Here is a 25,944-nt window from a genome sequence, read left to right as displayed (position 1 = left end):
CGCTCCACAATGCTGGAATTCTTTTAAACACTTCCCTGCTTCGAAAAGTACTATCTTGGGTATAAACCTGCATACTGAGGTGGAATGACTGGTATTTATTAACCACTGTGTGTTGCTAAATTAGATCAAATGCTGTTGGATGCAAAGATTAGCCAAGAGTAGGTTTAGGGTCCCGCATCCATGAAATTTCCTTAAATGCACAAATCTGATTTGTGGTGAATCTCAAGTACGGAGGTGCTAGTCCTGATCGTCGTTCAGTTGATGAAACTCAAATAACGCGTAAAGCCTGATGGTTTTGTACCTCTATGTTTCAGCTGTGACTCTGCTGCTTTGGAGGAGTTCCGGAGATGAAGTCTGGCAAAAGCAGCTAGAAAAGTTGCAGGATAAATCTAAGTAAGGAAAAATGCCCTCCCCATAATGGTAGTAGTTACTACAATAAATGCTCCCTGAGGAAAGGCTGAGTCAACCTCTAGTGATTTACAATAAACATAGAGGGGAAAAAAAATGAGGCTGGAAAAGGACAAATAGTAGAGTATTAAAGTGTGTGTGTGTGTGAATTAAATTTCTCCAATACTTGTGGTGTTCTCCAAGATTAAATCTTGGTTCCAGTTTTTAGGAAGCTTTTATCTCTGCTTTGGCCTACATGGAATTGAATTATGCTTTCCTTTCCTTCTCGGTTTTCTCTAGCCTGTGAAAAGAGAAGTTATGGTTTTCCATAGGCACTCTGCGGAATGTCTATTTCAAGCAGCTGTAAGAAAAAGCACACTTAATTTCAAGTAATTTGGAGGTTTACATCCCTCAACAAAATTAAGGCTTCTTTTTGGTATCCTTTTGTACGTAGGAAAGCCTGAGAGTGCTGCAACATGGCAACAGTAAAACAATGATCCTTGTTACGACACCTTCCACTGAATAGAAGAATTGAGGTCGTGCTCTGTTTCAGTTTTACGATTCCTTCATCTGTACCTGAATTCTTTAATAATAGGAAGGTCAAGTGGTTTTCTCTAGGTTTTAAAAAATAAATACAACCATTATTGTCTTTGTTATTACAGAGTTACCGTTAAAAGCCCAGGCACTGCTATTTATACAGTTATTCTAAACCCTATTCTGGTACTTGAACTGTCAGCAATTTATTATTTTTGCAATATAAAGCGCCACGGGTCCCAAAGATTGCACTAACTGCTGTGCAAACATAGAGTAGGATAGCTGCTGCCTGCAGATGTGCCCATCTGAGGTTAACATCAAGGGCAAAACCTGCACGCAAAACGGTATCAATAATCCCAGATCACTCTTTGCCCAGCCGTCAGAAGAAGGAAATGTTGCAGATCTGGTCGTAGATATTGCAACTGATGCGGTGTTTTAAAAGCGATTAACGAGGCGACTCGCCAAGCAGCTTTGCCGTGATTCTCAGGGGCCCCTCCACCAGCGAGCCCTGCCAGCCCGGAGGAGATGGGAGCATACCAAAGGTGCAAAGTGGAGGATTAAAGTGCGTCAAACCCCTCTGTTGATCAGCTGCGCGGCAGCGGAGCAGGTTTTGTTTGCTCTGTGCTAATCCTCCTGGTGTGGCGCTAGGAGATGACATGGAAGGGAGCCCGGTCGGTGTTAAGCGGTGCCTGGTGGTTGTACAACTGCCCCATTTTCAGGAGTTACGCTTTTATACTCGTGTTGCATCAAAATATGTAACTGTACAGGATGAAAGGCAGCGGCAAATTGGATTGTGCCTTAATCTCAGCTGTCTTGACAAAGATGTAAACCAAAAAGCTTTAGGCTCTTTACAGACAGAAGGAAGTTGTAATACATAAATTAGCTGTACAAAGACTGAGCAGTCCCTGAAGAGCACCCTCCCCTTGCAGCAACAAGTCCGAAGTAGGAGAAGCCCCTCACATAACCCCCTCTCCGCAGAGGTGATCGTCCCGCTTCCCAGCCGGGCTCCATGACTGAGTCCGACACCTTCTCCTGCGCTTCAGCATCTCCTCGCTCCGGGTGCCGCACCACGAGCCTGTGACTGGAAGCAGAGGTCTGTGAAACCACCTTGGGGACAGACACCATCACACTCTCCCGCCTTCCCCATGTCTCCCTGTCCCCCGGTAGCAGGGTCTTACAGCGGAGCCCACCTCGTATGGGGACCCTGGCTGGGGGACAGTCACTGAAGGGTCCTCCCTGAGGGATTGTCACTAAGGGACACTCACTGAGGGATATTCACTGACGGAATCTCACTTGAGGGGACAGTTACTGATGGGCACTCATTGAGAGACCCTCACTGAGGGACAGTCGCTGAGGGACCCCCACGGGGACCCTTATTAAGGGGACAGTCACTGAGGGACCGTCACTGAGGGGACCCTCACTGAGGGATACTCACTGAGGAACACTAATAGAGGGACCCTCGCTGAGGGATGGTCATTGAGGGACACCCACTGAGGAATGGCCGTTGAGGGACACTCTGAGGGCCTCTGGCCGATGAGGGCCGCTCTGGCCGCCGAGCCTCAGGAGAGCGATGCGCCCGACAGCCCCCTGTCAGCGTCCGGGCCTCCTCCCTGCCCTCCCGCGGTGCCTGCTGCCTGCCCTCTCCCTTTCCGCCATGGCTGCTTTACCCCCCCCGCCCCGGCCCTCAGCGCTTCGCCGGCCCCGCCGGCGGCGCCGCCCGGTTGCTGCCCGCCGCCTCTCCCGGCCCCGCAGGCCCTCAACGGCGGCGAAGCGGTGGCGGGGCTGGCTCTGACAGGGGTGGGCTGAGGGGAGGCGGCGGGAGGACGAGCAGAAATAACACCTTTTTTTTTTTTAAATTATTTTTTATTTTATTTTATTTTACTGTGTTTTTTTATTTTTTTGCACCCCTTTTCCGGGCGGGGGGAGGGCAGGGTTTCCCGGCGCTGAGGCGGCGGCGGCGGCGGGCGGGGGAAGGGCGGCCGCTGCCGCTGCCGCCGCTGCCCCAGACAGTGGGCGGGGCTGCGGCGGCGGCGGCGCGCGCCGCCGGCGGGTTCGTGCCCGCGCGCCGCCGCCGCCGCCGTCTCGGTGTCTTGTCGCCGCCGCCGTCTCTGCAGTGAGGTCACCGGGTGGGCGGCGCGTCCCCGGCGTCTGTTCCGCTCCCCGGGCTGCCGGGAGCCCCCGCGGCGCCGGGTGAGCAGCCGGGGAGTTACCGGGGAGGGAGGGATGGGGGGAATGGGTCTGAGGCGGGGGAGGGGCGCGCCGTCCCCGGGGGGAGGGAGCGGCGGCGGCGGCGGGCTGAGGGAAGCGCGGTGGCGGGGGGGCGGCGTGGGGCCGGCTGCGCCCCCGGGGAGGCGGGCAAGGGGCGGCGGGGGTGAGCCCAGCTCGGAGCGGTGCCGGCGGGGCTGAGGTGAGTCACGGCGGGGGAGGGAGGGAGGATGCGGCGTCCCGGGCCCTTCCGGGAAGGGGCTGCGGGGCGAGGTGGCCGGTCCCCGGGCGGAGGGGACGGAGAGCGGCCCGGCCGGCTCCCGGGAGAGCCCGTCCTTCCCCGGTGGGCACGGCGGGTGTGTGTGTGGGGGAAGCCGCCGCGGTGCCGCCCCGCCTTGGGGAGGTGTCTGGTGCCGCCGGCATCGCCCGTCTGCCGGGGCCGTGGTGGGGCTGGCGGTGGCCAGGGACAGCTCTAATTAATCGGGAAAGGCATCCCATCCTTTTCATGCAGAAAACTCACATTTTTGGGGTCGCTCATGTCCGTCCTCTTTCTCCCCTCACAGGAAAGGCTGACAGGACTGCGTTAGCACCAGACATAATTCAGCCGATGGCCTGGATCTTACCTCTCTTACTAATAACTCGGGGTGGGAAAATTGTGACACACACCGGTGACATCTGTGCGAAAGGTGACTCTCCAGGGACGTCTCGTTTTTTTGCCGGCGAGCTGGATCAGCCTTTAATTTGGGGGTTTATTTGTGAGCTGCCATAGTAACTCTCGTGGTGGTGGTGAAATCATAAAGTTGGCAGTGCAGTAAAGCAGGCCCTAAAGGTTGTTTGATCTCCGAGAACTGAAAGTGCTGAATAAAATTTTCATACAACTTAAACTACGTTTTTGGATCAGTTACGTTAAGATCAGTGTTCTTCAAACTGAGACCATTTTTCTATTTTAATATTTAAATAGAGACTTATTTGAAAAGACAGTATATTTTTTAAGGAAAAAAAATGATCAAGGGTGGACAGTCTTGCATCAACTCACCAATTTTTACTAAATCACTGTATAAGACTATTGTGTGAAATAGTGTGTAGGGTGTGAAGAAAAGTCTTTTGTATGCCAACTGCAGCGGGTTTTTTATACAAGAAAATCGAACAAATAACTATAAAAGAAAAAATTGTGTAACCTTGCCATTATTAATTTTATGGTATTACATGCAAAATGGGTTACATTTTTACTGTTAGAGGCTGAAGAAGTAACATTTTACTGAAAGGAGTGCAAAACTCGGTTTGCCTGAGGTAATCAAGATCGCTTGAAATTGTTTTTTTGTATGAAGAAGCAGGAAAATGCACATTCAACACTGACTTAATTAAAGTTCTGGTGTTCAGCAATGGAAAGCCCGCAAATAAACTTCCCCCTAGGTCTAGTTTCGGACCAAAAAAGGAGTGGGATCCGAGAGGATGGGAGTCCTCCGTTAAAAAAAGCAATGACAGAAATGCATGTAAATAACAAAGTACGAGTTGTAATAAATAAATTGCCAACAATAAAGAAGGAAAACTTGGATGAATATGACGAAACTCCTGTGGAGGCTGATGGGGAAACCGCCAAGCCAAACACCGCTTCGCTATCTGAGCCTTTGAATTTAAATCCAGGTTTGAAACATACGTTGGCACAGTTCCACTTGAGCAGCCAGAGTTCACTGGGTGGACCGGCAGCTTTTTCGGCTCGTTATTCCCAGGACAGTATGTCACCCACTGTCTTCTTGCCTCTTCCATCACCGCAGATACTTTCTGGTCCGCTGCTTATTCCTCCAGACAGCTCCACAGAACTCACCCAGACCATACTGGAGGGGGAATCTATCTCTTGTTTTAAAGTCGGAGGAGAAAAAAGACTTTGCCTGCCTCAAGTGTTGAATTCGGTTCTCCGAGACTTTTCGCTGCAACAGATCAACACGGTGTGTGACGAACTGTATATATACTGCTCAAGGTGCACTTCCGACCAGCTTCATATTCTGAAGGTTTTGGGAATTCTTCCATTCAATGCTCCGTCCTGTGGGCTGATTACACTGACTGATGCTCAGAGACTATGCAATGCTTTACTACGTCCTCGCACTTTTCCGCAAAATGGCAGTTTTCTCCCTGGTAAGAACACGTTGGCCCAGTTGAAAGAGACTGGCAGTGCCTTTGAAGTAGAGCACGAATGCCTGGGCAAGTGCCAGGGGTTGTTTGCACCTCAGTTCTACCTTGCGCCGGATGACCCATGTATCCAGTGTTTGGAGTGCTACGGGATGTTCTCGCCCCAGACGTTTGTGATGCATTCGCACAGATCCCCCGACAAGAGGACCTGCCACTGGGGGTTTGAATCGGCCAAGTGGCACTGCTACCTGCATATTAACCAAAAATACTTAGGAACGTCGGAGGAGCGGGAACTGAAGCATCTCTTGGAGGAAATGAAGGAGAAATTTAGCGAGAAAAACCAGAAAAGAACGCGGTCCAAAGTAAGTTCACCTACTCTTGTAAAACTCCCAAGTTTCTTTCAGCTTACACGTAAATACTTGTTTTGGAAGCGCGTTGCTTGCCTTTTGTAAATGGGAATGCTTGTCAAATCAAGCCTAAGTTAAATTTGTGAGAGAGCTTCACCATGGAAATACATTTCTCATTAAAAGGTGTGGTAATCTCTTTCCTCTTTCGGCTGTAAGTCACTTCATTTGGGCTGGTTTGGCTTTGTTGGTTCTTGTTCTGTTCTAAGGTTTACAGTCTACGGAAAATTCGGAGATACTGTGGAAGTTGTCATTCTCCCATTTGACCTTTGAATGTGTTTTATGCAGTGTGCGTTGCAGCAGCTGAGCAAAGCAGAAAAGACCTTGAAAATCAAGTAGTACAAATTAATTCTTCATTTGTTATTTTTACTCCAGCACACACATGTGTGGTGTATGGCGACCTGGCTTGCCAACCACCCATCTCATGACTTTGCGTGCAGGGTGATGATGCATTGATAGGTTGCTATTTAGAATCCCAAAGTCTGCTTGTTCAGCAATAGCTTTCTGTTTAAACCAGTTGTATAGAGAAATATGCCAAAAAGAGGGGGTTTTTAGCAGCCCAAGTAATGAGCTGTAGGCCGGTATCTTGACAATGGTTAATAATAGATGTTGTATTTTTTCCTAAAATACTGCTGCAAGTCCACACTGTGGTTCAAAAATACAGAGCTTATTTTTCCCTTAGAGAGCTTCTACCTTAAATAGTAAGCCAAGCACCAGATAAATATTGAACATCATAGATGTTTCCATTCAGAGAAGGTAGAGTTTTTGGGGTATAATTTAAATGTGAGAGGTTTTTAAATGGTTCCTGCCCCATGACTATCTTTCTTTTCAGTGTATTTGGCATTTATATGTCTGTTTAATGGCTACTGGTTTGACTGTATATCCATTTTGCCTGTTGGATGTTTTGTGGTGGATTTCAAAATAGCAGCGAGAGCAGTCCAGATGGTTGAGCCCAAAAAGGTGTGTTCTAAGTCGACGCCTTTCAGCATAAACTTCTGAAAAGTTAGTACTGCAGAAAGGCTTACTGCAGTAACAGGTATTTTTACAGTTGTGCCGGTCTATAGTAAGGGGTTTTAGCAGAAAATTTCCATGAAAGTCTGCAATATGGCATGCTTACGCGTGATGAATTAGTTGAAGGTGCAGGTTAAGTTCATAGCAAGGAGGCTTCGCTTTTCATCTGGTAAAGACATGGCAGTCTCTATCCTTGCAATGCCAGTGTGGGTAATGAACTACAGGATGGTGGGTGCATCAGTGGAAATAGTTTTCTGTATTCATACCTCTAATACTGCTTCCCTCTTCACAGTAGCAGATTTCAGACCAAAAGGTCTTTCCGTTTCATGTGTACAGATGAAAAAAACAGCTGAAATTAGCAGTAACAGTAATTTGGACTGGACTGGTGCAAATTAAGTAGAAAAGCTTTGCGGAGTCTTCCGTTGCAGACCTGTATAGCTTTTCTCTTACAAAGCAGCATCTGAAATCAGAATGAGAGAGAAACCATGCAAACTCGAACAAAGATAAAATGGCAGGGGAAGGTTCTTTTATTTTTTTTGGTCTCATAGATATTCATCTGGAAAGTACAAAAGATAGAAGAGTTTAATAGGGGAGCGTTGCAGCTCAGCCTCCGTTTCCTTGTCCTGGGGAAGCTTGTGCTGCTTCACTAGCCTTTTCTTTCCCTCATTTCTGTGGTGTGAGAGAGGTATTAGGTACAATGTGTAGACATTCCCGTTTCTTACACTCCCAGGGAAAATTATTTGCAGGATGTTCCATTTGCTGTTCTGTCACCTCCTTACCACCTTTGCTGAGTCAGCCTTCAGAAGTGTCGGCGCATCTTTGACGTTATCTTGGAGGGCCCAGGAAGAACAGTTGCCCTTGGCTAGATCTTTGTCCAGCCAGTCATAACAAATTATTAATTAAATCCCATAGTCTTTGGAGCATCGTAGAGCCTGTGCATTGCCTTTCTCCTTAGCCTGTCACTGAGTTTATTCACCTCACAGCGCAAATATGCTTTTGCCTTGGATATTTTAAGAGCAGTGTACTCACAAGGTTAATTCCTTTCTGTTCTTTGTGCTAATAAGAAAGCTGTAAGCTGTATATTTTATTGTCACCGAGTTTCTCATTTTCTGTTGAGTTCTAGACTGCAGTGTCACATCCACCTGCTCTTCCTGGGAACAGCTGTCGCTAAAGTCTCTGCTGATCTCTGTGCTGTCAGATCCTCATTCCCTTTGACTTTGCGACAGTTCCTGATAATCGCTCTGCACTAAAACTTCGGCTTCTCAGACTAATTCCCTGAGTTGGTCACTGTGAGTGGGGAAAGGCTTGCAATGTGGAGAGTTAACATTTCTTCTGAATATTTTTGTAAATCCCATCTCTGCTAAAGCTACCATCTTAATGATTAGGCTGAAACTGCTACTTATCTGTATATTTTTTCTTAAAGAACAGCTTTGCACAACTAGCTTTAGAAGAAAAATAAGACATATTTTTCTTGTAGCCCTTTCAAACACTTTAGATAGAAGTAATTCAGTTTTAGGTTTACTTGGATATATTGCGTTTATAGAATTATTTAAGAGCATCTAAACTAAACAGATTGTTAGGTAATGAAATGCACATATATATTGAAGTAGATGCTTTATCACTATTTTATTAACCTAGATGATGAGGAAGGAATTGTGTTAGAAAAAGACTTATGTTCATTTACAATTACCTTTGTTTTCCTTTTCTAAGTAAAAATTTGATGGCAAGTTATGTAATTCGTTTGCAAAATGCACAGTAATGAGTAAACGCTACAGTTGTTTTCCATTTGAAATACTGGGAACGTAAAAATCTGACCTAATAACTTGAAAATACAGATTACCTGATAAATAATTTCATATGTAAATACATGAACATGTTAAAATGTGAGTCCTAAAACATGGACAAGATGTGAATCAGAAGTTAAAATTGGTACTAGCATAGTGTGTCCTAGCTGTAGTGTAAGTAGAAGAATATAAGTACATTATTTAAATTATTAGAATGATCTGGATAAGTAGAAAAAACTTGACCAGTATCAGGATGAGGCTGTTTTTGTAGAGATTATTTGCTGTATTTCAAATCTTTATTATTTAAAGGCTTGATTATGAATTTACTATTCTGTAGCTCAGCTTCCTTTTACCCTCCCTCCTTTGTATCTGTCTTGGGACTGAGTTGAGGAACAGGGGTGGAGTTAAATTTCAGTTTCGTTGCTAGAGCTGAATTTAGTGGGCAGGAAGTTTTGACCAGAATATTGTAGGTGGGATTTGGTCTCTCATGGTCAAGTGACATTTGATTCTGCAGACTTTGGTACAAGGTGTAATTGGGTACTCTCTTGACTGCCAGAGATGAAGTTCTGCAACAGTTGATTGCAGGATGTGTAAATATAAACTTTTCTGATAATGTATCATGTGCCCAAGAAATTGTGAAGATGTTAGAACGCTAGGTGAAGCTTTTGGTACATAAGGATTTTTTTAGCTTTATAGGTTGTTTTTTTGGTTTTTTTTTAAATAGAGCAACTTTCCGAAGGTACTGGGTCTGGCTGGAATGGTGTTAACTTTCTTCGTAGCAGCCTGTATGGTGCTGTGCTTTGGGTTTGTGGCTAAAACAGTGTTGGTAACACACCAGTGTTTCGGCTGCTGCTGAACAGCACTTAGGCAGTGTCAAGGCTTTCTTGGTTTCGTGCTTGGCCCCTGCAGCGAGTAGGCTGGGCGTGGGCAAGAGACTGGCAGTGGCCAAAGAGATACTCCGTACTTTATAATGTCATGCTCAGCAATAAAAACTGGGACAGAAGGAGAAGAAAGGGGGGTTTGGCATCCGAGGTAGACGTTGTTTGGAGACTGGCTGGGCATCAGTCTGCCTGTGGGAGGTGGTGAGGGATATCCTTTGCTTCACTTTTTTTTTTTTTTTCTCTTTACTTCACCTATTAAACTGTCTTTATCTTGATGTGTGAGCTTTCTTGCTTTTGTCCCTATCCCGCTGGGGATGGTGGTGAGGGAGCCTCTGCGTGGGTGCTTGGATGCTGGCTGGGATCAACCGACCACACCAAAAACCCGCTTCCCAAGGCTATTTTAATACAAAGAAATTAAGAACCAATTTCTTAGCTTTAAGTCTTGTTTAAATATATGATGAGACACCTTTCACTTGAAATTAATAATACCTTTGCAGTGGAGCAGCAAGTATCCCAGATAACTTTGTGACGAAAAGAGTAATTCCAAAAATGTTTCTTGAGACGAACAGAACAACAATTGTTACCCAAATGCAGAATGCACAGAAGTTTTAAGATTATCTATTCTGATGCTCTTGAATTAATTTTATTTGTTACTGCAAAGGAAATGGAGTTAATCATGCAGCTTTGCCCACTTTTGCAATAAAAATTTGTAACAACTAAAGAAAGTTCTGTCTCTGGAATTACCAGTAATGTTTCCATTTTATTCACAGGTTTTATTTTGTAATAAAGTATCTGGCAAGTGCTTACTATGATGTGGATACTTTATTGTAAAAGGCTCCTACAACCTTTTGGGAATCCTAGTTTCTGCTTTCTCTTTCTCCCAGACATTTTTAGCATGCCTCTGGCAGAGTTCTGGAAACTCAGCAGAGCTTTTATGTAGGTTTGTAAAGAGATTTTCTTTTAATTTTGTTTCTGCTTTGCCCGTAATGGGAATCTGGAGATTGAAGAAACTTCTGTGGCTTGCATCACCCTGCATTGCTGCCAAAACCACTCCATTTTCCAGTACCCCAGTTTCTCTGGTGTGTACGTATTAATGGTGTAAATGCCATTCCACTGAGGAGTGTTTATTAAAATGTGAATAACATGTATCCATGTTCCAATTACCTTTTATTTTTTCTTTTCTTCAGGCAGATTCACAGCAGAGCCTGGAATTGTCGCAGTGGTATCCAGTTATAAAGCAAGAAGCAGAAACCGATCCTCAACCACCCTCCTTTTTCCATCCCAGGTAACTGAATTTCCTGTGTAGATCTGTAAGCACTGTATGTACAAATATTTGAATTATCTTTAAATAGCCAAAAGTATTTAAACTGAAAAAAAATGTATTTGCAACCTGAACTGTCAGGAGAACTCTAAGGGATCGCACAGGAATAATTGAACCCTAACTTTTTAATGCATTTCTTAGTGTAAATGTTAATGAACTGCTTATGAGTGGGTTTTGGTACAGAACTCAAGCTGTGATCCGTGAGTGTTCTTCAGTAGGCAATACAATTGAAATGTAATTACAATTTCCCTTTTCAGAGTAGGAATGACAGAAGGTAATTTTTAATCTTATTATAATATAATGCATGCATGTGGAAAGTTGCATAGGGCCTGTTTACCACGAGTGCAACTTAATTTACTTTCAAAAAAGACTTGTAAAAGGTGTTTGAAGGCTTTCTTCCACACTGGAGCAATGGCTACGGCTGAATTGTCTGTTGATTAGTTTCCTGGTTTTAGAAACCAAGTGTATTTCCTTAACGTAGTACACAGTTTATCATCTGCATCAGCGAAGGAAACAGTTTTTCTTGACGTACCTCTTCCCCGTGTGATTATGCATTTACCGTATATGGGTGAGATCAGAGTCTTTTGGCTAGCAGCGTGCGTCAAAGCAAGACACGCATCAAACTAGTTCCCACGCAAACACATGAATGTGATGGTCCCTCGGTTTGCTGTTTCTGTCGGCGCCTTCCGAACTAGGAGAACTAGGAGAAGGGAAAGTGTTGAAGACAGCAACCTTGACTCCAGTGTCGTGACACTGATTATCTTGGCACTGACCTTAACACATCTGGCACTCTTTTCCTTCTGTATTAGACAAAAGCGGAGGGGCTAGGTTAGGGCGGTACGGAAGGATGCTCCCAGGAGTCCAGGAGCTGTGAAAATCCAGATGGATTGCTCAGTGTATGTGGGAAAGAAGGTCCAGCGTTGGTCTCAGATGTGCCCCCGCACTCTCAGTGCACAGCTTTGCTTTGTAAAGAACGATCTGCTCGTTCCCACCGCACTGATCACTTCCCCCATCCTCCATTGCTAATATAAGGATTATGAAAATGCTAGAGAATCTGGATTCAGTGGCATTCTAATTTCACTCTGCATTTAAATGAAGTCTTCATATGATTTTCTGTATGATTTTTTTAATCAGCCATGTTTGAAAAATCCTCTTGTTTGATAGCCTCAAAACCTTATCTGGATAATCTACTCAGTAACGATTTAAGTGGGTCATTAGGATTTCCTTTTGCATAGGAAAAATTTAAAAAGGACGTGCTTATTTCCCATCGAAACTTCCACAGTGTAAAATCACATGAAATTAAACTTACTGCTCTGTACCAGTCATTGTTTATTATGCTTACCTTTCATTCTTAATTTTACTGTTCTGTTGTTTCAGTTACTACCTTTATATGTGTGATAAAGTGGTTGCCCCAAATGTATCTCTTGCATCACAATATAAGGATGTTGCAAAAACAACAGTGAAAGCTTCAGAAGTAATTAAATCCTCACCTGGACAGTCAGAGAAGAAGCTCAGTAGTGGAAAGCACAAAAAAGCTGCCTCCTATCCAGAGCTTTCTCTTGAAGAACAGGAAAAAATTGACTTGAAAACTGGTGTGGAGCAGCATAAACATTTGGGTGAGTAGTGAAAATTATGTTGAAGTCTATTTTTTTATCGTATAATTTTGGAAAGCTCAACACTAAGCTGGTGTTTTGTGATGTCGCTTCAGTTTTTCAAAAATTCTTCTCACCTTTTTATAATCTTCAGTTTTCTTTGCCTTTTTTTTCCACTCTGGAAGTTTAATTTTCTGTGATTATTATGCTGTGTTCTTCTTTTCTTTGTAGATCCGCCTGCGTCAACTCGTTCTGCAAGAGGTGCAAAATCTGAACATGTTTCTTCCAAAATCACTAGAGACTTTGGCCGTGTTGAAGTAGGTAACGATGTGCGAACCTTGTCCCCCACTCTCATGAAAGACATCAGTTGTGAAGATGACAAGGGAAGGATCATGGAAGAAGTAATGAAAACCTATATCAAACAGCAAGAAAAACTAAATACTATTTTGCGGAGGAAACAGCAGCTTCAAATGGTACAGTGCTAATCTGAGTGCATTTCACTTTTGGCATCAGAAGACTGATGTTAGCTTGTTGGTTCTAGAATCAGTCTCACAGGTTACATTCATTTAGGAAACACCGAAACACACAGATAATTTCCCCCCAGCTTGAACCCAGACACTCTTCTGCTCATTAGGTTTGAGTCCGCTAAAGATTGGTGTCTCTTCAGTTTGCAACAACTGTGTTCAAGCAGCTCCTCCTTTTGTTTTACCCAAATTAAAACTACTTCTTTCACTTTAAAATGTTTTCCAAACATTTTGGCAATTATAGTTTCTCTAACATTTCTCAGTTTTCAGGATTTTAAAGATGCAGACATCAGTATTCTAGGAATGGTCTTATCAATGCCCTGTATAAAAAAAGAGTACCACCTTCCTATTTCTGTTTGATAAGCCCTTGTTTTTAGGGGGATTTTATTAGTCTTTTAAAATAACGGATGACATTAGAAGCTAGTGTTCACTTGTGATTTTGCCTCATGTCTGTTTTCCGAACTAAGGTAAACAACGTTTTTGCTTCTCACGTTCATAGAACATAGTATTTTATTTTACTTTAGTTCATTTAATGTTAAGCTCAGAATCTGTGAGCTCAGATAGGCCCTAGAGCTGCTACTTTTAAGTTGCTCTGCTGTTGGAGAGGTTGTAGATGAGTTTAAAAAAAAAAAAGACTTTAAAAAATACCAAAATGCTAGTGGAAAAAGAAATCAAACACATTTATTCTGTTTTCTGATGATGCACTTCTTACATCTTCAGAGTATATTTATTAAATCAGTGCTGCTGCTTTCTGAGTTCCAGTACTGAAAGTTGTGAATCTGTTTTTGTAAGCTCCGTGTACTTGGAAGTATAAATATTTAAAAGTATAAAAATTAAATGCTTGCTACAGAATTCCAGGCTGTCATTGATAAGTGGGTAAATACCATTGTCAGGCTGTTGTTACCAGTAGATAAATGTGCTCTTTTTGGCCTCAGTGTTTCCAGCTAGACACATAAATTCAGTGTTCTACTTTTCTGGTTTAGAAGCAAGGTGTGTGTGACCCTGATTTTTCTTGACAGGAAGTGGAAATGTTAAGCAATTCTAAAGCAATGAAGGAACTAACAGAAGAGCAGCAGAATTTACAAAAAGAACTTGAATGTTTGCAAACGGAGCATGCTCAAAGAATGGAAGAGTTTTATTTTGAGCAGAGAGACTTGGAGAAGAAACTGGACCAAGTGATGAAGCAAAAGTGTAGCTGTGACTCCAATTTAGAAAAAGACAAAGAAGCTGAATATGCAGCACAGGTGAGAAGGGAAAGTTGGTTTCAAACCAAACGATATTTAGTCTATCAGGAAATGGTCAAGCTGTTGCTCAGCCAACTTAAGGTTTCATCTTCTCCATGTGTTCTGATACCATAGACGAACACCAAAATAGATCACAGTGACATCAGTATTTATTTCCCTGTTCCTTGATTGAAACTGAGGTAGAACGCAACTTACAGAAACACACAAAGTTATTGAAGAAATAGGAATCATAAACACAAGGTCTGTTACATCCTCATTTAAAACAAATCATGTTTTTAATGTATATAGGCTCGCCCAGGTTACAGAATTAGACATTCTAATTTTAGTTATAGAAGTAAGCTATTCCTCTTTTTCTTCTTGTTATGTTAAAAAAAAGAACTCAAACCTCTCAACCACCTTTTTGTCAGATTAGTTGCATACCTCACTGCTCTTTCTGTCCCTTGGTGGTAGGATCTTCTGCACTATCTGTGTTGTATCAAAGCATTAGGTCAAGACTTCTCTTGGAAATTAAAATCATATTTTTGTCTCTCATTCTTGCCTCTTGGGTTCATATGTCGAAACCTATGGAGATATTTTTCTTTCACTTTCCTTTTAACTTCTACTATTGCTTCTTTATGTTGGAGGTTATTCGTGTCATTCCAGTAGGAAAAATATAGTTAATGGCAAAGGGAGCCTTGGAATGCCCCTTTTCAAAATCAGTTGCGGTTATGATTAGATGTGATGTATTTTGTACTGTGTCACAGAAAACTAGTCTTCACAGTTTTTTTAAAGTAAACAAAATCTGAAACTTAAGCTCAGTAGAGCTTTGTGGTCATTTGAACATAGCTGCATATGTTTCCTGTTCTTATTGTCTCAAACTAAGAAACAGGCAGTACTTGAGAGACAGGTTTTGGTATTTTTGGGGAGTAGGGCAGAGACTAGCATCGTAAATCCTTCTCATGAATTTAATTTCATGACATCCCACTCCACAGATTCCGAGCCTTTGCTGCCAGAAATAATCCTCTCTGACTAAGGCCTGATTTACTAAACATCTGGTACAAGCCCTATTACTGCAAGTAACAACATGTTCTAATTTATGAAGATAATCATGTATAGCATGTTTTATATGGCTTGTGTAGCTTGCTTACTTTAGAGGGTAAAAACCGTAGATTGTTCCCCAAGGAGACTGGTTGGTTGTTTCTTTTGAAGTTAGACTTTGAAAACTAAACACATTCCTTGCATGAAAGTTTACTCTGTTATTACCTGTGTGGTAGGGCTGTTCGCAACATACAATTTGAACCTTTTTCTCCATTTACCGCATCTTAGAATAGATTTTGGACCCTAGGTTCCAAGCAGTTGTCAAAAGTACCTGAGTTAAACAGAGGTCCTGGCAACCGGTAACTTTCCTAAGCTGTGTATACAGGAATTAAAAAAAGCCTTAGTTCATCTTGAAGCAGTTGCCCAGGCTGCCCTTTTCTTTGTGAGAACTGTGGACTGGGAGGAACCCTCTTTGTACATTAAATAAAATCAGCAATTTGGGATTTGCAGCTTGCTTAATTATCTGTTCCTCTTTCTAGGCCTGCCTGGAGATGCACTGAGTGTCTTCTCCCCCTTTTTGACTTATTTCTGGAATTGTCTAGTTTAATTGTTGCTTTACCCTGTCAGTCACAGAGGGGCAGTATAACCAGTACTGGAACCTTTCCTTAGAGCTGGAAATCAAAACTCAACCAGAGAAGTGCTTACGCAGTACGTGCTGCAACATGCAGGCAGTGGGCATATTGTACTGCAACAGCTTACTTCATCAAAGTAGTGGAGTCGGGAGACACATTAATAGCCTATTGCCGTCTAAGAACTGCTTAAATATCTCTGATTGTAGGAAAAACCATTTAAATTTAATTTCTGATTATACAAGTGGAGATGGAAGTCCACTGGATGTGATGTTTCTCTAAAATCAGCACAGGAGTTCCTTTGCCCGGTACATTTTATAGCAATTGGTGAACCCCAGGGATCCTGTGTGCTCCTGCTCTTTCATTCTCGTGAACTGTCTTCCTCGTTTTCAGTGAGATGTATTCTTAGTGATGATTTAAATCAGGTAGATACCTGTCATTATAAAGGCAGATGATTTTTTTTAGATTCAGTGAGGTCTTTTTGTAAGAAATAACCTTTTAAGTCAATGGTAGAGAAGATAACTGGTTTCCAGTCTCCTCCCTGTTTAAACTGCCGGTAGTATACCTATAAGCAATTTGACAGTAACTTTCCCACACTTGAAAAATTCATCAGATGTTTCCAGATCTCACTGTAAATAAGTTTTGATGACACTCTAGCAAGTTTCAGTTTTACTGTACTGTAGATGAAAAAAATGTTTAATTTCTGTGTTTAAACACAAAATATTTCACAAAAAAATTAGGGTGGACTCATGTTTATGAACACACACATAAATGCACAGGTGGTTATGTTCAAAATTTTCTGGACGTTATTGCTGGTAATTCTGTTTCATTTATACTAAAGTGTATCAGAAAACTGGTGGTGGTTTTATTTGTTACAGAAATGCATTCAGGCTCTGAAATAAAGAAGTAGTATTTTGTCGGGGAAGAGAAGTGAACCTGGGAAATGAAAAAGTGCTATTTATTCTGTGATTTGTGAAACATGTGATGCAGACATCATCACAGTCTTCCTAACAGATTATGTGTATTAGTGACATGGTCTAGTGTGACAGTTCATACAACTACAATTTATATGTATGTAAAGATTAGACTTTCTCATTTTTTGTTTATAGTATGATGTTTATGCAACTTTGTGTATTGATGTAATTTGCTAGTGGTGTGGTAGGTAACTGCATAATTCTCATCAATGGCGTCTGGAAGTGAATAGCTGACGTTAAGTTTGCTAAAATTTGCTCTGCCTCTCTGTCTCTCCTCTTTTTTACAGCTAGCAGAATTGAGACAGCGATTGGATCATGCGGAGGCAGATAGACAAGAGCTTCAAGATGAACTGAGACAAGAACGGGAGGCAAGGGAAAAGTTAGAGATGATGATAAAGGAATTGAAGCTACAGATCTTGAAGTCTTCAAAAAATGGGAAAGGAAAATAGAACTTGGAAGAGGAAGCGTGACTATGTCCTTCAAACAGGGTGTTTTGGTTTTTAATGAATGGTGAGCAGTTTCTGTGTGATGAGAAAAAATATTCTCTACAGATTTCTATTTGCCAGACAAGTCCAGATGAAGATATACATATATATAAATAAATAGAGATAGATAGGTATCCATTTTTAGATTTTCCTAACCAGTGAAAATCTGCCTTTGTTTGTACTGGTGTTTTTCTCAAACAATGAAAAATATGAAACTCTTGGTTGAGAGTGACCAGTTTCTGTCTATTTCTAATGGAGTCTTGAGGACTCTATACCTTTAAACTTTGTCTGTTAAAATATATGTGGTGATCTTTATTTTGCTATCAATTGCACATCCAGTTATAAAAGTACATTAAAATCATTCTGAGTTCTTCAAGGTCAAAAATAGTTTGGGTTTCAGTGAGAATTATGTGTTCTCAAACTGGGGGAAGTAAGGGCAACGTTTCATCTGTAAGGTAATACTCAAAATCGCCACAATGATAGATGATTGATCATCAAAAGTGATTTACCAGCATTTTTCCCATAATTTCATTGTGTGAAGTCAAGCTGATCTTTTCAGTATTTTCTATTTAACAACTCATTATCAGTCTAAAGATTTTTAGAGCCAGCATTTGCTTGCCGTGCTGGCAGAAGAAAACATTAGGGTTGTTTTGTAAATTAAAAAAATTACAATTGCAATGGAATCTTTGGAAATCAAAAATTCACATATTTTCTTTTGTTTTTTTCTATATAGTAAGTATGAAAGAAACGTTAATAAAAGGCTTAAAGGTGGGGCTTTTCCGTCTAGAAACTGAGAAAGCTTGACTTAACTGGTTTTTCAGATACTCATGCTTTCAAGAAAAATAATATTAAAAAATACGTTAGTTTCTTTAGTACCCTAAGCCTCCACACTTTGAGCTTATTGCCAGCTTGTGGATTTTTCTTTCATTACATAGAACAAGCCTTAACTGACATTGCGATAATAGCTTAAAAAATAAAATTCTGAGATACGGCACTTTGAAAATCATTTTGATAGTCTCTGTATTTGAATGACATGGTAATGTTACCATGAATTAAGAAATACAGCATGTTTGTTAAGCTATAATGTTTTAAAATGTGTAATTGTACAGAATTACTGTTTTATGTATATATAATGTTTGAGTACTTCAGAAGTCTGGTTCCTAGTGGATTAAAAGCATGACTACAAAGTTGGATGAAGAAATACTTTTTTGCACTTCTCTCCAAAAAGTTTGATACAGCTGACCGATGTTAGTTGTGAGTGAATAGGAATATTTTAATAGTTCTAGTATTTCACTACATAATTTTAACCTTTCCTTCAGCTTCTGGTTTTGAGGTACTTAGGTTTTTTCTTCTCTTAATAATTCAGTTAATTTTAGGTTAAACCACTAGTAAAAGCCTACATTGATTTATTTTTTTTCCTGAACTAGTAAAGTTGAAAACTTCTTATTTCTTTTTTTGTTTCTCTTTTAATGGTATAACATGACTGAATATCACAGAGAAAGATAAACTTGCACGTATCCTTAAGTTGAATGAGAAATGAGGTGGTAAATTAAATGTCATGGAGTCATAGGATGATTCTTTTATAGCCGTGTACAATTTTGTTTAAGAACGGTGTCATATTTACACTGACGATTAAAGCAGGTTAGATGAAAAATATCAAAAAATTTTCTTTGTCAGTGTTGATCAGAAGACCCAGATGACATTTTTCCCTTCTTCAACTCTGTCTCCAAATTTTTGCTTTAAAAAAAAAAAAAAAAAAAAAAAACCAAAAAGGAAAAAGCCTGTCGTTGCAGCGTGGTTTGGAAGGAAAGGTGCTGACTATAAATGATTCTGGTTGTGTGTGCACCACTTGCTTCTAAAAACACAAGGAATGTTTTATTGTAACAACCACCGAAAACATGGCTATAGGGAGAGTGGGGAAAAATGTTGATGAAAGTGTGATTATTAGGGAATGGAGCTTGAAGTAGTCCAACTTGATGGACAGAACCTACGTTGGATTAGCTAGATGGGCAAGTAAGAAAACACCGTCCTGGGCAACTGAAACGTTTCATCCAGGTATTATTAAAGAATCGAAAGATACCATTTCTAGTTGCTTTTCAGTGTCAATGTTTTGAACCAGACTTGTTCGATTGTCAGTGTAGATAAGGCCATACGGACTCATATAATACAGCCGCAGTAACTAATTTACCACAGTATTTATAGCTTAGCCGTTGAATGTATGGAATCCTCAAGGGATTATTATATTAGAATACTGTATATTCCATTTTCATTCAGGTCTCGTCTATGTTACATGACTTCAGATAAAATTTCCCCCTTTGCCGCCGGTTGATCTTTGGCGGTGGCAGTTGTGGTGGAGGACTAGATTAGCCTGGGTTCCCCTGCCTCAGCCAGCACTTCAGCCACCTTTCAACCAGCTGTAGACTATTAAACCGCTGGTGGCCATGGTTTGTACTAATATTTTCCCTGTTGCAAGAACTCAAGCCAGCTGTATGAAGTTTTAGCAATTCCAGCTGCAGATCAGGCCTCCGAGTTGTTTTAAAACACCTGGCTGACAAAGCTAACGGAACATTCATTACAATGACTTTTCAAGTAGCTTTGTAAATAGTCCATTTAGTTCATCTAAAGTTAGAATGCATTTTAAATTCTTGTAATCCTCTTAAAATTCTTAAATAATACTTTCAGGCTCTTTACGTAACATAAATAATTTTCATATGTGTAGACTTAATTTTATACTGATTTTAAGTAATAATGTATACATAAATGTGCCATAGATTTTGTGTGTTCACAGTCTTTGAAAGATAGTTTTTTAGTAAATTGTAAATAATCCTGCGTAAGTTCTAGAACAAATATATGTTGACCTTTTTTCACTACCTTAGACTAGTTATATCGAATGGTTTATTTTACAGCCTAATATAGGAACTTGGAATGCACACTTAAGGGCCCTCACTTAAGTGCACACTTAATGGTAGAAACTAATTCTGTCGTTAGATCCTCGCTTTTAGTCACAGCATGCTCATTTTATGTATTATTATTTGTTTTGCCTTCAGTTATTGCTTGCTGATCTTTCAGGCAGGAAGTCGTTTTCCCAGATAGTTGTGACGTGAAACCTTTAGGAAAAAATCCTAAAATCGGCCATGATTTTGCAAGTTGCACGATAACACCTAGACCAAGATCAAAGTTGCCTAGTGCACCTTTCGGAACAAAGTAAGTGGGATTCAAGGCGAACATCTAGTTTGCTCCTATACTTCTTTAAAAGAGAACTTTCACGTGCTTTGTGTGCTCTAATAAACAAGAAAATTCAAGAGCTTAGAGAGTAAAACTCTTGTGATTCTGGCAGTCTGAAAGCACCGTCGTTCACAGCGTAGCCACGTGTCCCTAGACGAAAGAGATTTTTATCTAAATCTCCAAACTTTAAGTCTGTGTTTCAGTTTTTGTGAAGCATATCATTTAGCTTGAGTATTTAGATAACGGTAGTTATGTTTCACATTCTTAAACCGATTTTATTCTATATTTAATATATTAATAGCTTAGGTGTAAAATCATTTGTATATAGTAAAGGCATAATGCAATTAGTGAAGTAGGAGAAGTTGAGTGGGAGCATAAAGCTACCGGTGGCCTGAAAAAATAAGGCTTGGCCCATATTTTAGAAGTCACAAGGTTCTATTCATACATTCTTGTTTTATACTGGGGGAGGGGATAGCTAGAATGTGTTATGAAATCTTTGGAAAACTTTCCTAGCATTAGTCGTGAAGTTGGCCGTGACGTGCTGTTGTGGTCAGCTTCCTAGAATTCACTCGTTTGTAGAGTATATATTTTGATTGTCAGTAAAGATAACAACTTTGTATTTTTTCTGCACTTAATTCATGTAATTAATCCACACAACGGAGTTTTCTAGAAGATGGAAGCTGACAAAAGAAATAATTACACCTACCTGTTAATCTGTGCTTGCAATATTTCAGTAATTTTATGTAAGCTGTCAATAGTACGCAGCAGAAAGCTGCAAATTTCAATTTTCTTTTTGCTGATTACCTTTGTAGCGCGAGTATTCACCAGTTTTCATTACAGAAGGCTTGTAGAATTTTCTATTTGTTGCATATCTCTATTACAAAAGGACATAAATTTTTTTAGCTTTTTTGAAAGTCAGCAGTTATTGCTTACAGATTGCACGACGATTTTGTAGTGTGTCTGCATTGCTTAGAAAATTTTTTTTTCAGGGTTAGTGGTTCGGTTGGAAAATGCTTGAAAAATGGGTTTTAAGCACTTCAAGCACAGCAAACAAATGGTATAAAATTTTGCTATTTGAAAGTCGATGAAATGTAACGATATCAATTGAATTTTTTTTCTTCAAATATAGATACCTCACTTAAAGGAAAGCACAGCTGTACTGTATTTAAACTAATTCTAGAAAATAATAAAAAGTTGGTCTGAAATATTTTGTTGCCATTGCGTTGCTTTCTGTGATTGACAAAATCTGTTTTTGTGTTTTCATACTCACTCTCAAAAGTATTTATTGATGTTGACATGCCAGTATAATTATGTTACTAAATTACAGAAAGTAGCTGCAAAACAACAGTCTGTGTTAGCTGAAGGCAACAGGTTGAATGACTATTCTGAAACCACAGTAAAAGCCTGTGAAAAAATGATCAGTGCATTCAACAATTTTTAATACTTTGCCAATGATGTACAGTCTTATCGTTAGAGTTGCTGTGGTTGCATTACATGACACACAATACTGTCCTCTACCTCACGTGAGATTTAACAGATATTTTATATGGTTTTAGTAAACAAGATGCATCTATCTGGTCACTTAGTTTACAAATTTTGAATTATATTTATTGAAACATGACATACTGTGCTCTTAGCTTATACCTCAATTGTATTTTGTGCTGTTCTCCATTTTCATGCCTTGTAAATACCTGTATAGATTGTGGATTCAAAAACAAATAAAGAACTGTAATGTCCGAACGCTTGTCTTCGTCCTATTTTTGAACACTGACTTCTAAACTTGACTTTTTGGAAGGTGTTTAACAACGGTGCTTTTCTAAGGAGGAGAGAGCCTTCCTTGCTTTGATTCCACAGAATTAAAACCTGATTACACTGAATCCTGTTAGCAGGACTCCCGCTGTCGGCAGCAGGTCCCCGGTCTTCCAAAGGGCATTTTTAGCACTACAAGCTCGATAGCCCTCCCTCACCGTAAGTTCATTTTCTAAAGCTCTTACGTCTCCATGAAGATTTTGTTGACACTGATTTCTGTGTATCTTCACAAAAAGTTGGTGTTTGTATGTGTAAATACCACCACTTGTGCATTTGGCATGTTCTCCGGTGCACGGCTTCTGTTGGTATTGGCTACTTGAGCAGTGTTTGAGTTGTTCACGCCCCTCCTTAAGAGGTTAGTAATGAACAAAATAAAGATCACACACCACCGTATAAAATGCTGAGATTTATGAAAAGTTAAAATCAGAAATGAGAATTATGCTTTTTTTGCTGATGGAAGATATCCCCTACAGTGACTTTCAGGAGTTCTTACTGTCTGTAAAGCTCATTATTAACATTGTTTAACATTTCTGTCTACCATCAGGGAGCTTAAATAGCAAAAAATTCAGAATAGAAGAGAGAAGAAGGAGGCACGAAGAAAAGAGGGAGCTGTTTCTGTAAACTGGATGTGAACGGGTCTTCCATTTAGGTTGCGTTTCCCCACTTACAACCCACTTGCAACAATAAGCCATAGTCTGTTGGTCACTTTAATAATTGTAGTTAAAAATAATAATTGTAGTTGAAAATACACAACTTTTGCTATGAGTGTTTTGGAGATTTTGTAGGTGATTTTATTCATACTGAGGGTTGGGGTTTTTTTGTCAAATAAGCAAGAGTGGCCACACGTACACATCAGATGTATCTTTTTCCTTCCCCTTAAACCAGAGCAAAAATGGTTTGTCCGTATTTTAAGGTATTGGTCTTGCGTATAGGAAATCCGGATTATTTTTCAGATTATTGCAAATGCTTAATGCTACCATGCGCTTGCCTGTATTTTACAGCTGACGAGAGAAGTGAGCGGTATTAACCAGGATGAAGATGAAATATATAATATTTTGATGAGCTCAGCCTTTAGTATGGAAGAAAATGATCGACTGACTGTACCACTGACAGAGTTAACGCTGTTTGTTTCTGCATCCCCTGGTGGGTTTTTGTCCTGCTGTATTTCCAAGCAAAGGGGAAGCTATTGGGCTGAAAAACCCTGCAAAGAAAAAGTTTAAGGTGAGTCACTCGGAGAAGAAAAAGTCCTAGGGTGTCGATCGCTTGTGTAAGGGTGACTAATTACGACATACATCATTTGTCAGAGGAAACAATGCTGATGAAGGAAAAACCGCTTGAGTGACAAGGTAAAAAGGCTGATTTTTAAGGTGTGCGCACTGTTGAAATAGGTGCACGTGTAGCACTTGCTTTAAAAATGGCAAATTTTAAGAATATTGCCCTAAGTGTATCCGTTCGTTTAGTATATAGCTGGGAAGTCATTCTTTGTTTCTTATTGATCTTGTGAATCATTGTTCGCTTGTAGCATACTGACGTATTCACCTACGTGTTGGTAGTGTTATTTGTAACAGTGACAAAACAGTAAATCTTTCTTGTCCCTGGCGGCATTAATGAAATAATTCAAACTGTGCCAGTTACTGAAAGGTAAAATTTACTTCTTGTCAGTTGAGCTGCCGCACACTCTTTGAGAAACGCATTCATGAAGGAAAATGTGGCAGTGTAAGAACTTTTTGTAGTTAAGGAAGCCGTAACTGTAGGAGACTGAATTACGGTAGGACGTGTACCCAGCTGGCAAATTATATCCTTTTTAAAAAGTTGGGGTTTGGGCATTAGGACGCGCCTGCACTATCACCATGTAAAATGCTTCTAATCTCAGTTTTGGGATGAAAAGGGATATCAAGATGTTGCAAAATTTTCTGGTACTTTGAAGAAAAATGAAATACTTGAAGTACATTAGAAATCTAAGTATTAGTGCAATTTAGAGAATATACATGGTTTTTAAACTCCAAAGGACTGCGTGGTGAAGCATCGTTAGGCAACAGAGGTTGGGATCAGTCATCCCAAAGTGGTTAAGTATCCTCCTTACACCTGGTATTCATCAAAAAGCAGTATTAAACTAATTGCATTTATACTTGATACAAACAGATCAGATACTTAATTTACGGAATGCTACAAAATTAGATGGAGGAAATGCTAGACTGAAAAAAATGCAAACTGAGTCAGCAAAAGGGAGAGGCGAGAGCGTGTTCATTTGTCAGCTCGTCTCCTTCCAAATTCGGGAGGTGACGCATGATCTGTCCAGCGCAATTGGGTGGCCCAAGAAGTGGAACAACACTAGTTTTGCTCGAGAGATGACAAGTTTATCTCCTGAATAATGAATAAGCAGGGATATTGTTTGGGGAAAGATTAAATCCATCTAGAACCAAACCCTAGACAACATGAACGTGGTGGTTGGATGTAGGTAACAGCTTGCTCCACCTGAAGTGGGTGCAGTAGATGAATAAACTATGTAGAAAGGTGGAATCACATCGTGAAAGTTGATGGAAGTGTGGCTTCACAAATATACCGTAAACCACGGACAGAAAAAACCCAAGGAGTAACCAACAATATAAAACAAATGTGAAAACAACAATTAAATTTCTATTTATTATAAAAGCTCCTCTTCAAAGGTAATTTTCAACAATTTATGTAGTAGTTGCAGTGTTCGGGTGAAGCTTTGACAAAGGAAAAGTGGCCTCGTGTCCTTGAATTTTGGATCTAAGGAACATGTGACAAATGAAGCTTAGGATGGTCTTGTTAATTATTTTTTTCCCACTTTTTTTTGCTAAAGAACGGGAAAAAATACTGTTGGATGAAGAGCTGGATATATTTCATTCCCGGCACCTTAATCCCTGTGTAGCTTCCAGTACTTTTTTTTGACTGCCAGCTCTGGGAATGAATCGAACTGGCGGTTGGGTCGGTTTTGCCCGGTTTTCCCGTCCCGGTGCAGTGCGGGCAGCTCCCCGCTAGTGGTCTCTCCAGGCACGTTGGATCGGGGCGATCCGACATTCCCCGCAACGAGCGAACTTCGTCAGGGATGGGTCGGCACCCGGTAACTTCTAACTGTTTGGGGCAATACAAACTAAAATTAAGACAACGTCCTGCCTGCCTGTTTCTCTTGACGAAGAACAGGCTGGGAAGGTGTTGCGGGTTTTTGTTTTCTTTCTTTTTCTTTTTTTTTTTTTTTTCATTTATTTTCACGTTTTGATGCAGACTAAAATTTACGCCCGTAATAAGTCTAGGTAAAAAGCTGCTCATCTTAATTTTAGCATTCCAAAGTGGAAACAAATACGTTAAACAGATATTTAAGGCTCGTTGAGTGTTAGTTAATTAATACTTTTGAAAACCCAGGCGCAAGCAGAGAATGCAGCGATGGGTCTTTTATTCTTTTATGTTTTTGCAGTTACTGAAAACATCAGGACAGACCCAAGACGGACTTTGTCTGTTTGTTGCAGATGTGTTGGTGGCTTTGATGAGATGATCAATTCCACCTCTTGAGTAACTCTGTCCACCACGTTGCTTGCCCTTCTTCCATGAAGAGGTACCGGTGTGATCATTTACCATCAGCTTGAAAACACTGCCTTAATTTTTCTCCCTTAATGATAGGTTTTGAATAGTCAGGCTGTTTGCATTCGAATAAAGCAGTCTGGTTTGTTTTTCAGGCACGGGTGGGTGTAATTCTGCGTCTCCTCCTCTCCACACCGTCCATCCCCTCCGACTCTTGATGAACTGGCCGAAGTTGGGGCTCCCGGCTC

General features: G+C 40.7%; 1 protein-coding gene across 1 annotated transcript; it reads left to right on the top strand.

The window, feature by feature from the left end:
- Positions 1 to 2,936: 2,936 nt before the first annotated feature.
- Positions 2,937 to 22,084, top strand: SKIL (SKI like proto-oncogene). Its single transcript, XM_074591873.1, has 7 exons — positions 2,937 to 3,111; positions 3,690 to 5,615; positions 10,521 to 10,618; positions 12,032 to 12,270; positions 12,478 to 12,719; positions 13,790 to 14,014; positions 16,922 to 22,084. The coding sequence occupies exons 2-7, from the start codon at positions 4,509 to 4,511 to the stop codon at positions 17,081 to 17,083; spliced, it is 2,073 nt and encodes a 690-aa protein (XP_074447974.1). The 5' UTR covers positions 2,937 to 3,111; positions 3,690 to 4,508; the 3' UTR covers positions 17,084 to 22,084.
- The last annotated feature ends 3,860 nt before the right edge of the window (positions 22,085 to 25,944 follow it).

Source organism: Larus michahellis, chromosome 6 (genome assembly GCF_964199755.1).
Source record: "Larus michahellis chromosome 6, bLarMic1.1, whole genome shotgun sequence".
NCBI lineage: Eukaryota > Metazoa > Chordata > Aves > Charadriiformes > Laridae > Larus > Larus michahellis.
Note: the sequence above shows the minus strand (reverse complement) of the source record. Positions and strands in the feature narration are given on the sequence as shown.

Excerpts from the sequence above, each read along its gene's own strand:
- SKIL (XM_074591873.1), top strand. The coding sequence starts at position 4,509 with ATGGAAAGCCCGCAAATAAACTTCCCCCTAGGTCTAGTTTCGGACCAA. Across the intron at positions 5,616-10,520 it reads AGAAAAGAACGCGGTCCAAA|GCAGATTCACAGCAGAGCCT; the intron begins GTAAGTTCACCT and ends TCTTTTCTTCAG. Across the intron at positions 12,720-13,789 it reads GGAAACAGCAGCTTCAAATG|GAAGTGGAAATGTTAAGCAA; the intron begins GTACAGTGCTAA and ends TTTTCTTGACAG.